This window comes from Colletotrichum navitas (assembly GCF_030913465.1).
Source record: "Colletotrichum navitas strain CBS 125086 chromosome Unknown LY79scaffold_9, whole genome shotgun sequence".
Taxonomy (NCBI): Eukaryota; Fungi; Ascomycota; class Sordariomycetes; order Glomerellales; family Glomerellaceae; genus Colletotrichum; species Colletotrichum navitas.
In genome coordinates this window covers 543,423-555,600 of record NW_026850555.1, presented here as the reverse complement: position 1 = coordinate 555,600, position 12,178 = coordinate 543,423, and the positions used below count along the sequence as shown (strand labels likewise).

Here is a 12,178-nt window from a genome sequence, read left to right as displayed (position 1 = left end):
TCTAAGAGGACTCGATAGCCCAGTTGCAGGCTGTCTGTTGCAATGGTTGCGACGATGAAAGATCTCGCATGTGGGGTAGTGGATGAGATGGGAACACTGGCAGCTTGGTTATAGAGGATGGAAAGACACAACTCCCCGGGTAATTGAGTGCTGCTCTGGTGACTTCCAGCATCATAGGCTTCAGGTGAAAAGTGGCGATGAAACAAGAGCCGAACATTGAAGTGACTAAAAGATTCAATCGGAAAAGTAGAAATACACAGCGCCGGGCACGCCATCATATTTATATAGATAAAAAGATATTCTAACAGGGTGACACTTCGTTGATTTACTGATTGATAAAATGCTGCCCAATGGGTTGTGACTGATTAAGAGATGTCCACGGAATGGATATGGCTCATTCGAGGCCCAAGATGAATTCTGGAAGATATCCTTTGGGAAGGAGCAGGTGAGTGTGCATCGAAGTTCGTGCGTGCCTCAGCTAGGTAGGTAGGCAGGTAGGAAGAGTAAGGTGCTCTCTCATTTCTTGCTTCTGCGCCTGCCCTTTCCTTACTGCCTACACCTCTGCCCTTTCCAGTTATCAGAGACTCACGTTCACAGCCTTCCCATACTCACAACTCTTTAGCTATTTCTCCGCCCGCTTGTGCAAGGGTTGTCAAAAGATATTCCCATCGCCTTACTTTATCAGGCGAAGGAATATTATCTACTGACTACCATCACAGAAGTTCGGAGTACCCCTCCGAGGCGTGGGAAGGAGAAAATCAGCGCAAAATATTACGTTCTAGCAGGTGGTGTGCGTCAAATTTGGCGTGTTCTTTATACTAGGGTTGTCTCCGTCAGTACTAACAAATTGCTTCTAATAGAAATATGCTTATGAGGCACCTACTACGAGCTTGATCAGTCCCGAGTATCTCAGACGTCGAGGAAAACAACGTATTCTTCCCATCCACAAAGGAAAAATCATCCACATCATGGAGCCTCACGACCAGACTGCCTCTGTGCTCCAGTCTGGCGGTATAGAATTCGCCTTCGGTACAGGCGATGGCTCTCACTCATTCACGTGGAGCCCTCCCGCTTCCGCGAGCTCCCCAGACAATGACCACCAGACAGCGTTAAACGATCGGAAACGTCGTCGAGTGCAGGTCGATATTGTCAAGCAGGGTGTTGCTTTGCTACAGCTTGGCTCGGATATGACCTATGACTTCAGCTCGACCCATGCCGAGGCTGAAAAAAAACTTGCGGGTGTCATCGCTGAGAGAGATCATCTTCGAAGGAACCTTGATGTTATCAAAGACGACCTTCGGGATACACTGGGTAGATATCGAGCGATTGCGAAAACGCTTGATGGTACCCAAGGGGAGTTTGATCACTACAAGAAGAATCACAGCCACAACGACGAATTTCTGCGCCGTCTGCAAACAAAACTCGACAAGAGCTATCAGAAACGTCAAGTTATCCACAACCATCGCAACCAGCTCATGAAAACCGTCAACAGCATGCGCAGAGAGGAGTCGAAGAACGAAAGCGAGCAGAGGCTTCTTCGCGAGAAGCTTGTCGAGGCCACGACTGCCCAGGAAAAGATTCGGCGTGAAATGGGGGAGGCCAGATGCCAATTTTCCAGGGATCTTGAACACGCCCAACAGAAAGTAGGCCATGCAAACCTGCAAAGGACCGAGGCCGAGGAGGAATTCAAAGTGGTCAAGGCCGAAATGGACAATCTTCGAGACCAGGTTCAGGTGGAGAAGACCAACCTCGCGCAGGAGCGCGAGGAACTACAAAAGGAATTGGACAGAGCCACGAAGAGTGAGATGAGATATCGAGATCAGGTCGCCCAGCTCGAGAAAGATACCGAAAGCCTCAGAAAAGAGCACAAAGGCTGCCAAGTATCGCATGAAAAACTACAAAGCGACCTTCTCAGCGCCCTCCAGGCAAGCGAAGAGGCCAGAGAAGACCTCAGCGAGGCACAGAAAGAACTGGACGAGAGTCACGACAAGTACGCCAAGTTGGTCGTCGAGATGCGGTTCTTGGAGGAAAAGAACACGGCCCAGTTAACCCAACTTGGAAGCGAGCGCTGCGAACACCTCCGCGAGAAGCGGGAGACCATCGAAAAGCGGAAAAAGGCCGAGGCCGAGATCAAGAGGCTCCGAGACGAAAACTACAGTCTGTCGTCAAAGCTCCGCGGTGGCACGCTGGAAGAAGAACTGCGAAAGGCGCTCGAGGCGGAACTCGGCAATTGAGATGAGTAAGGTTCAGAGGCAGTTGCCTATCTCGGGGGATGTACAAGTGTTGCCCGCAAATAGGTCAAGAACCAGAAGAGAGAGAAAGTTATATGGAAAGCTAGGAGGTGTCTCGACACGGCTGAAGGGCGCAGATGATCGGGCAGACTATGGAGTGTCTTGTGAACCAATTGCAAGGTTCCTCAAAAACGACATTCGATAGGCCATCAATAGTCTGTTGGCCAGAATGTGGAGATATAAAATTGTATTCTTGACTTTTAGGGCGGTCTGTTGTCGCCCTCTACAACGTGAGACCCAGACCGAGTGCTGTGGAGCGAGGCTTTAATGCGTGCAGTCCGGACCATCGCTTCTGAAAAGGCGGGAAACTTGTTTCCACCAGCACGGTAAGCAATGTTAGGGCAAAGAAAAGCATTTGATTTATTTCTTTTGACGATGACCTGACCGAGCTCTGGCCCGGCCTATCGAGCGAGCGACGGTGTGATGGTGATGATGATGATGATGATGATGATGAGAGCTGGCATGTGACTGCCGGCATCTACCACAAGCACGCCAAACAAAGCATTGTCAGCGCCCCCAAAAGGTCGGCGGCATATCGACCCAGACGGATTCTCCAGACATCCACTACAAAAGCCAGCCCCTGGCGAGGATTCCGAGGGAGCCCCTCCTTGCCCATCCAGCGATCTTTCCTCTCCCTTTCCTGTCTCGGCGACACCACGAGCTGCGGACGGGTTGCCGAGGTCCACCATCCAGTCCAAACCACATGCAAAGCCAGCGCGTGGTCTAGGCGAAGGCAGGCTATCAATCAGAATCGACGGGAAGGGGACGGGCGAACTCGGCCACAGTTGCGCGCACATAGCGTTGACGACGCCGGCCAGGCCAATGAACCCACGGTGGAACGAGGTGAAACTACCGCAGCTTTCCGCGCTCTTGGATGAGTGCCGGCGGACGGGGGTCTCGGACTGCGATAGCGGTCCAAAAATGGACGATCAAGAGCCGGCGCGGGATTTCCAGAGCCCGGCTCGGTACGCATTCGGCAGCGACATGTTTCCTTGTGTCTCACAGGGGACTTTGTACTAATTGGCGTGCGCGCGCAAGCAAACAGCTCACCAAGTGCGGTGTCCCTTATTAGAAACAAAATACAGCTTAACATTGGACGCCTGAAATTGGCCTACTAGGCACCGTGGCTGAGGTTGATCATTATTCAATTCTCACGCGTCCAGCGGCCCGGCCGTGGCCCTAGATAGCAGCATTGTACAGGTGTTATTAGCAAAAACCGACAACTCATCCAGGGGTAGCCGTGTGTATGTGTATGTGTTTCCCCTTTGGGATGACCGTGTGTCCAGTTCTACCTAGTCTATCATTTCCAGCCAGCCATTAGAGCCGATCCGATCTATCGTTTCGCTTCAGACACCATAAACAAACAAGTAGCGAAGAGAGTACATGGGCACAAAAGAAAGAAAGACGTGAATTATCCCAGCGTCGGGAAGAGGGATAAATGCATCATTAACGCCAAGAACGGTCGAAGCTTATTCTCGTGAAATGTCGCGACCAAAGACCTTGGACTTGAGCCAGTCGTTGACGACAAGCAGGCGGTTGCGAGCTGCACAAGGTTAGATACTGAACACAACCTTCTGGCCAAGGATATAAAACTTACTGCTAAAGCACATGGAAAGGTAGGCGCTGCGCCAGAAGAGGTAGGTCATGCTGCCACCGCTGGCAATGTTGCCGTTCCACCAGCTGACGTCAGCGACGGCCTTCTCGCTACCAATGTAGGCCATGCTGCCTTGGTGAGAGTAGTGGAAGGGCTTGATGTCCTTGATGCGACGGAGCTGGCGCTCGTGAGCCTCGATCTCCTTGGCAACATCGGCGGCGTTGCCGGGCTTCAGGTTGAGGTCCTTGCTGAGCTCCCGGACGCGAGCCTCGACAGTCTCGGTTCTGGCCATGTTGTTGAACAACCTAGCGAGGAAGCTACCCTCCTGAGCAGCGACCTGGGCAGTAGGGGCGTATCCAGCGACGGCGCAGTCGCCAATGGCCCATATGTCACGGGTGCCCTGGACAACGAGGTACTCGTTGACGGCCAGGCCGCGGCGAGAGTCTTTCTGGGCGGGGATTTTGGAAATGAGGTCGCGGACAATGGGGCGAACGGCATTGCCAGTGGCCCAGACGAGAAGGCCGTAGGGGATAGTGAGGGTCTGCTTCTTGCCATCGGGGCCAGTAGCTTCAGCTTGAACGTGGGTGTCGGTGACGTTCTTGACCATGGTCTTGGTCAAGATGTCAATTTTCTCCTCCTTGAAGGTCTTCTCGGTGTACTCAATGAGCTGCTTGGAGAAGGAGGGAAGAACGTTGGGGAGAGCCTCGATCAAGGTAACCTTGAAACGGTCGGCGATCTCGGGAACAAGACGCTTGATGTCCTCCTCGAAAAAGTCCTGGAGCTCACCAGCGAACTCGACACCGGTAGGGCCACCGCCGACGACAACCATGTGCATGAGACGGTTTACGTCCTCTGCGGACTGGTCCTTGAAGGCGGCGGTCTCGACGCAGTCCATGATCTTCTTGCGAATAGCCTGGGCGTCGCCAATCTCCTTCAAGAAGCAAGAGTTCTCGCGCACACCCGGGATGCCGAAGGTGGCGTTCTCAGCTCCGACACCGACGACCAGCATGTCGTAGGCGACCTCGGTCTCGGACATGGAGCCCTTAATTTCCGACGTATCCAGAATCTTGACGACCTTTCTATCGGGATCGACGGAGCTGGCCTCGGCTTCGTAGAACTTGACGGGGGCCTTCTTGTGACGGAGGATGGCGCGGATGGGCTCCATGATGGAGCGATGCTCGATGGTGCCGGTCGTGCACGAGGGGAGAAGGGGGGTGAAGAGGAAGTAGTTTCTAGGCGAGATGACGACAACATTGTAGTTTTCGGTGTCGAGCTTCTTCAACAGGGAGACGGATCCCCAGCCAGTGCCTATGGTTAGGTTAGCATGGTGCATGAGCTTCTCCTCGGCGGCGACGCAACGTACCGAGAATGACGAGCGTCTTCTTGCTAGGGTCGAGCTCGACCTGCTCCTCGGGATGTCTGTCCTCGTAGACGACGTATCCGATGTAGGCGAAGAGACCCAGGGCGGAGAGGTAGGTCAAACGCCAGACCCATCTGAAGGTCTTGCGAAGCTTTCCGGGCTTCTTGGGAGGGGCATCGGCGTATTCTCTGCGGAATTGGCGCGTAACGGTGCTGACTTGGGGAAGGGCGGCGACTCTCGGCCTCGCGGCGACGGTTCTGAGGGACTGTCTGGAGGAGGTAGTGAGGGTTCTACGACCGGCGTTGGCAGCGCGCGGAGCCCTCTGGAGGAGGTGAGCTGTGCGAAGGGAGTTCATGGCTCTGGAGGAGGAAGCCATTGCTTCAATTGATGATGGAGAGGGAGGGAGGTCCCCAGTGACCAACAACGTTGGGATAGTTGACGATGAAGAGGCAATGCGACAATTGCGGCAAGAGAGGATGATGGAAAGGAGGATCGGAGGAAGGAGGGAATTTCGGAGTCGATAAGGATGCGGCGGGCAGCCTGCTTTGGGGGTGCCCGATTGTGTTTGACGCAGCAAGATTTGCAGCTGACGGCTGGGACCCTCTCAGCCAGGCGGTAATTTTTTTATTATTGTTTCTATGTACACAAGTGCAGAAAATTTCAGGTGCTACGGGGGGTGAGGTCAGAGCTGGCGCGCTCCGCCAGTGGTATCGGTATCTGAGAAGCTTGGACGCCTACGGCGACACATGATTGGACATGGTTAGAAACCAAATGTAATTTAGTGACCGACGATGGACATCCGTAGACTACCTACCTACTCATAATTGCCTAGGTACCTGTACGGAGTACGTTCTGCCCTGCTGCTGCCGGTGCAGTCTTGGCTGCGCCTAGCTACCTTTCCCTTGGGCCCGCGTGCGATTGTCTTCACTAATAAGTTTATCAACGACTGGGATGTGGACTCTGCGGTGGGTCCATCGCGGTGTCTCTTCGAGAAAGAAAAAAAAAAAAGTCATCAGCCCCGGCCACGTCCGGCCGAATCCCGGCGTTTCTAGACATTGATTTTTCCTTCTTCTCTTTCTACGGGCCTCCGCACTTTCGGCTGATCCAGTACACTACCTACGCTTGGTTGATGTCGCGATAGCAAACCCAAGTCATGATGACTCAGGAACGCTTATCCCTACCTATCCGCGCTCTTTCTCTCGCGCATTCTGGCAGGTGTCAAGCACAGTCTGCCTCACTCACGTTATCCTACGGCCCTGGTCACACACGGTACTACACCCACCTCGTGCCTCACTTCTCGCCTAGGTAGACCCATTCCTCGAATCTTGCATAGGTTGCAGCATCCTCCCGCAAAACATTACTTGGGCACATGCTTTGTCGTAACCGACATTCGACACTGCCTTCTCCCGAGAATGCAAGCTCGTGAACTCTCATGCTCCCGCAACTTTCCCTTGTTACACCATAACCTATCAACTTACCTAGGTAGGTAGGGTAGGCATCTGGAGGTTTCTCCATGCTGTTCGGCAAAGCGCCCACCGAAAGCAGCCCCTCCGATGCCATTTTCCCGAACCTCTCCTAACTAGCCCAGTCATTCCTTAACGCCGATGGGAGAGCTGCGCATGACGCCACCAGGAGACATGTGGTCATTCTGCCCGAGATTGCCCCCCATACCCGACAACTTCCCGATGCCCCGAGGACACACTCCATCCGACCGATGCCGCGTCCCCGGCCAGTCCCGTCCCCCTTCGATTCCTGCCCCAGTTTCCGTGCCTTGTCTCAAGGACACAATTACCGTCTCCGGGATCTCTCTTGGTGGCTGTGCAGGCCGGCATATTCGCCCGCATCCATCTTTCCGAGACCGTCATCGAAAGTATCGGACTTGAGCGTTCTGCGGGGATGTCACATTCCCTCCAGGGACCATTTCATCTGTTACCAACATGTGGTGGTCGGTCCAGAGCACTTCGTGCAGACGAACCTACAAATCGGCCCAACTCTCCCCCTCTTTCGGTCTTGACACTATGACAGCTGCCGTTCCCCATCTCGTCACGCCAGAAACATGTGGGAGCTGGCTTACGTGGTCACCTCGGCTTAGTGACGCCTTTTTGGTTGCAGTCACCTCAGTTTGGCCTCCCTCTGCACACCCACCATCTCCCTCTCCGCCTTTCACTTGTCTGGTCATCCGGGCTCAAGATACTTGGCAAACCATGACGGCACACTGTAATGGTGTGTTTGTCAGAACCATTGTGACAGGAACTCACAATGACTGACAGCCAGTACCATCACCGCCTCCACGGCCGTCCCGTGGAGATGGGACTGGCCCTCTGGGCACATGCTCCAAAGTTACGACCCGAGCAAACGGTCTTGGGCATTTAGTTTGGTAGGGGCATTTGCAAATTGGGAAAAGTTTCCATGGCCAAGACTTCTCTCTATCTCTATCCCGAACCAGAGGCCCCAGAAGCAAGCGGAATTGTGCTGGTGTGTGTCGGCACTTTTTGCACCAGAAACGAAACGGGGTCTTGCACACATTCCGCCATCACCATCACCATCCCCGGTGCCGGGCCCGGACAGACCGAAACGCCGCAAGATTACCTACCTAGGTAACCAACGCCCTGGCAGGTGGAGAGAGCCGATGTGATGATGGTGGACACTTTGAAGCCGCTGGCAACGTGAAACAGGGTCGTGTCTGACTTGAGAGCTCACACAGGAGGAAGTGGGCCAAAGGCCCCCCCCCCCCGAGAAAGAAGACCTTTCGAGTCCAACAAGTCTCCAACAGACGGACACGTTAGCAGATGCCCCTGTGATATCCGGCACCTGTTCCGATTTCTGGTTTGTTTTGATACAGGTGGCGCGATGGTGCTGTGCTAAACCACCAGACTTGTCATGCAATACTCGTCAGGTCCATCACCCACCCACGGAACCCGCCCTGCGTCGCCCTGCGTCGTCCAGTAGCCCCTTGTCTAGTAACGGCACATAAACAGCGCATGACAGGGCGTCGGTGCGGGCGGCCAATAGGTCAAATTCCGGGAGATGAGATCGTTAGTCAGCTATCAAGAGCCGCTTTTCTACCGCCGACCAATGGGCTACCTAGCTCTTCAAATTGACGGCCACGGCCTCGGTGGAGCCTCAGAGTGGCGATTCGAAACAACCAATATTTTGGGCAAACCTCCAAAAGCCAAGAAAACGGTTGATACTGTACTACAGTATACCTGGTAGAGGCTTCCTTTAACTTCGCCTATCTTGCGCAAATTGAACGCGTAAGTGCGGCCCTCGGACGCACCCTTGCAGCGTAGGGTGACGTGCGCCTTGGTAGAAGATCGTAAGGAACTTGGCGGCCGTCGTTATAGCGAGCCAAGAAGCGGAAGATTTGTCAAACGATGCTGATCCCGGCATATCATCAGTCCTGAGCGGTAGGCCTTGGGGGCGCAGTCAGCGGCTAACCATGATCGGCTCTGTCCCTGGTGTAATCTATAATACAGGACCTCGAATCTATTGCGAGGCCCAATTCAAGAGTAAAGTTCTCCTCAGCGATCCCGCGGTAAATCAAAGCACGGTTACGGTTTGTCGGCAAGGTTGTCGATTTGGCCCGTCCAGGCTTTCTTAAAAAGGAAGTCCTGCCCACAGAGTGGACTTGTGATGCTGTGGAAAGCGGCTATTCTGTGGGCGAGTGTTGAGCGTAGCGTTCGGTCAGAACAAACAAGCAAGGGGAAAGAAGGGCTCAATGGGTCTTGAGATTTCCTCAAGCTTCGTCTGCCCGAGGGGCTCGCGTGTTCGTACGGAACTCTGGTTTCCAACACATCCGGTCGTGATGGCCAAGACCTCCGCGTTCTCGCGGTCAAGCTTTCTGCTGCCTTCTGAATAAGGAGGCACGAGCTTGGGGGGTTAGGGGGAAGGGTACCAATCAAGACGCTCAGAGGAGAGTGGCTCAGATCACCTGTACGGGGTTTCCAGATGCCAAGATGGGAGCTTAAATCCCACCCCTTGCTGTGGTCACTCCCTCGAGGCGCGTTCCAGGAAGCTTCAGAGAAAGGATGAGACGAGGAGCACACGGGGCGACGAGGGGACCTGGAGGCGACGCGGCTAGTACGGCACACAATGGTCGGTCGAAGGTTATGTGACAAAGGTTGGGTTTGAGGTAGGAGGGCCGTGCGGGAGATTTGCAGCAAGGCTTAGTTAGTGTATAGCATGCATGAGCTTACATGGTCGAGCAAAATGCAGAGGCGGGAGAGAGAGAGAGAGAAAACAGGAGAGTTGCGAGTTGCATCATGGCCAGATTGGGTTGTGGCCCAGCCCGTCTGGGTCCCGATCAGGGTCAACACCATGAGGCAGAAGAAGATGAGGCGAGAGAGAGAGACGAGAGCATGGCTGGCTTTGGAGCGGCGAGACGAGGACTGCGGAGCAATGGATGACTGGCTGGCTGGCTGGCTGGCTGAACGCGGGTTTCCCCCACTTTTTCCCCCCAACCACTTGAGCAAGACGGTTCTGCTTTTTCATCTCACGATGGGCGGGTTGTAGAATGCGGCCAATATGCTTGTTTGATTGCTCTCCTCTCTCTTCACTCCTTGGCGAGGCGCGTTTACATTTTTCGTATGGCAAATAGGGGACACTGACTGGATTAGACCTAGTCAGCTGGGCGTTTGGCGCCCAGCCATATGCGTTTCTGTGGCCCAGATCTATAGTAGTGGATGACGAAATTGAGCAGGCGGGACCCAACCTGGTCAGGGCTCCTTCACCGTTGCGCCTACCAATAAATGAAGCAAACCAGGATCAAGACGGAAAGAGCCTCAACCGTGATCCTTGCCTTGGCAAAGCTGTGCGAGGTGCACACGGCTTTCGGGGCCCCGACACTGACCTGAGTGGCCTCTCTATCCCTCGACTTTTGCTCTTCTATTTCCTTATTCTTTATTTTGATTTATTGATTTTACCCCCCCTTCTTCTTGGTTCCTTTCGGTCCAGATAGGCTCCCCATACAGGTTGCCCAGAATGCCATTGGTAGAAATATTTTGAGGGCGAGGCTGGGCTTTCTGCTGGCTCGGCACAAGGTCAGTCCGGCCAGAGACGAGCTGCTCAGATTAACTCTCGGGAGGGCGAAGTGTATGGAGAGTCAAATGGATGGTGATGTACAATGCATATCATCTGGGCCGAGCCTGCCTCGGGTGACGGCAGTACGGGCTTGTCGAAAACCAAACCAAACCGGCACCAGACACGTCAGAAGACGGGCGTGGCTTTTCGGTTCGGGTATCCCGCGCTCCTAGAGCCCGTCATTGGTTGACAGGCGCAGACCATCGGAACTTTGGGCGTGTGACCATCTGTGCGTGCGTGCGTGCGCCGCCGGCCTGCCACCAACGGGCCCGCTGCGTACGGACTGCGCAGGTAGGCAGGCAGGCATACGACTGACTACACTACCACTGAGCCTCAAAGTCCATTTTGCTTCCCAAAATGCCCAGAACAGGGCGGCTTGTGTCAACAAACGGGGCGAGGTGGGAGGTGAGAGTGAGAGAGGTAAGGGAGGAAAGAGAGGTGAGAGGCTAGACCACACACGCACCTATTGCCTGGCTCGCGACCGACCCTCCCCTGTCCTGAAACCCGCTCTTTCATATGCTGAGACGCATGGCCCCCTGCAAGTCTCGTCGCAGAAGGGTTCAGCGTACACCAAACGGACCCAGAAAAATCCCCTTGGAATGACAGGCCACACCATCGGCCGTATATTTTCTCACCAACACCTGTAGACCTCTCACCCATTCACTCATCTGTTCACACATGTCCCCTGAAATATTGTTGTTGCACGCCCGACGAACTGGCCATGGAGGACCGTCGTCGACTCGACTCGGCTCGACTCGACTCGACTCAACCTCCCTCCCCCCACCCCGGCTTCGATCTTGACCACTACTACGTATATGCAACAGGGGAAGGTATCCTTGGTGGCCCCTTGATGTCCTTCCGCACGTGTACACTAATTACGGCGTAGTGTGCAGTACGACCACCTCGTTCGCTTTTTGTTCGCCGACGGCCAGTTCCTCCCCCCCCACCCACCGCTGTGAGAGTAAAACGACCCCCACCTCGTAGTCAGCCTCTCGTCTTCCTTCTCTTTCTTCCTGGGGTGCGCCCGTGTCTCGCTCTTTTCTGACCCTAAATCTCCTACTGCCGAAGCTTCGCCGGTCGGTCGGCCCAGGAAACTATTGACCCTGTTGTGGGTGTCAGCTTGAATCTTCGAACCTACTGGTTTGAATTGATGGAGGACCCCCCCCCCCCCCATTCCAGACACCTTCCGCCATCCATGTTGCCTGCTCGTGGCGCCTAGGGTCCTTGTCTCTTTAGACGCCAGGGGAAAGTATAACCACTGTACCTATCGTGCCTACATACCTACCTCGGTAGTCGGTAGGCAAGAGAGGGAGCGAAAAACCTAACGCTGGGACACGAGAGAGGAATGGTCCTTTTCCAAGTCGCCGCTGCCCTTGCCCTGTCCGTTGCCCGAGCCTATTGGCCCAACTCTCCGTCTCGTCTGCTGGCGCTCTTGTTTGGGGAAGACTCGGTGATGTGTATACTCTGGTCAGCCGTTCTGCTTGCCAAGATGCCGTGCCATGTACTTGTAGACTCGACACTCAGGCTACAACTGCGCCTGTGCAGTCGTATTCGGCCTACAGACCCGGTCAAGTCAGTCCAAGCGAACGCCTGAGCCTCACGTTCGGATATCCAACAAAGGCTCGACACGAGTACCAGGTGTACGATGACCAGTCTGCATCTCATAGCTCGACTACTCCGTACAGCGCCGGCGGCGGCAGCAGCAGCAGCAGCAGCATGACAGAGAGGGAAGCAGGCTACCCAGGATGGGATGCGGGTCGATTCACGGACCACCCACTAGGGGCGCCGCACCCATCGGCTTTCGCGTGCCAGTTCCTGCACCAGTCCTAGTCAGTGCTGGTGCCCGCATGGGGT

General features: G+C 54.6%; 5 protein-coding genes across 5 annotated transcripts; 1 reads left to right on the top strand and 4 right to left on the bottom strand.

The window, feature by feature from the left end:
* The first annotated feature begins 758 nt into the window (after positions 1–758).
* LY79DRAFT_407316 (uncharacterized protein) lies at positions 759–2,463 on the top strand. Its single transcript, XM_060553064.1, has 2 exons — positions 759–785; positions 861–2,463. Exon 2 carries the CDS (start codon positions 969–971, stop codon positions 2,232–2,234), a length of 1,266 nt encoding a protein of 421 aa, XP_060418002.1. The 5' UTR covers positions 759–785; positions 861–968; the 3' UTR covers positions 2,235–2,463.
* Positions 2,464–2,692: 229 nt separating this feature from the next.
* On the bottom strand, positions 2,693–3,088 carry LY79DRAFT_576912 (uncharacterized protein; the record flags this gene model as incomplete). Its single annotated transcript, XM_060559840.1, has 1 exon — positions 2,693–3,088. One exon carries the CDS (start codon positions 3,086–3,088, stop codon positions 2,693–2,695), a length of 396 nt encoding a protein of 131 aa, XP_060418001.1.
* A 672-nt stretch (positions 3,089–3,760) lies between these two features.
* LY79DRAFT_508480 (uncharacterized protein) lies at positions 3,761–5,621 on the bottom strand (the record flags this gene model as incomplete). Its single annotated transcript, XM_060553950.1, has 3 exons — positions 3,761–3,834; positions 3,889–5,193; positions 5,249–5,621. The coding sequence occupies 3 exons, from the start codon at positions 5,619–5,621 to the stop codon at positions 3,761–3,763; spliced, it is 1,752 nt and encodes a 583-aa protein (XP_060418000.1).
* A 5,468-nt stretch (positions 5,622–11,089) lies between these two features.
* On the bottom strand, positions 11,090–11,608 carry LY79DRAFT_407234 (uncharacterized protein). Its single transcript, XM_060553063.1, has one exon. The coding sequence runs from the start codon at positions 11,496–11,498 to the stop codon at positions 11,196–11,198; it is 303 nt and encodes a 100-aa protein (XP_060417999.1). The 5' UTR covers positions 11,499–11,608; the 3' UTR covers positions 11,090–11,195.
* LY79DRAFT_542427 (uncharacterized protein) lies at positions 11,467–12,111 on the bottom strand. The gene has a single exon (XM_060557000.1). The coding sequence runs from the start codon at positions 11,987–11,989 to the stop codon at positions 11,720–11,722; it is 270 nt and encodes an 89-aa protein (XP_060417998.1). The 5' UTR covers positions 11,990–12,111; the 3' UTR covers positions 11,467–11,719.
* Between the last annotated feature and the right edge of the window lie 67 nt (positions 12,112–12,178).

What these genes read in the sequence shown, in the direction of transcription:
- LY79DRAFT_542427 (XM_060557000.1), bottom strand. Translation starts at nt 11,989, where the DNA reads ATGAGATGCAGACTGGTCATCGTACACCTGGTACTCGTGTCGAGCCTT.
- LY79DRAFT_407316 (XM_060553064.1), top strand. Translation starts at nt 969, where the DNA reads ATGGAGCCTCACGACCAGACTGCCTCTGTGCTCCAGTCTGGCGGTATA.
- LY79DRAFT_407234 (XM_060553063.1), bottom strand. Translation starts at nt 11,498, where the DNA reads ATGGGGGGGGGGGGGGTCCTCCATCAATTCAAACCAGTAGGTTCGAAG.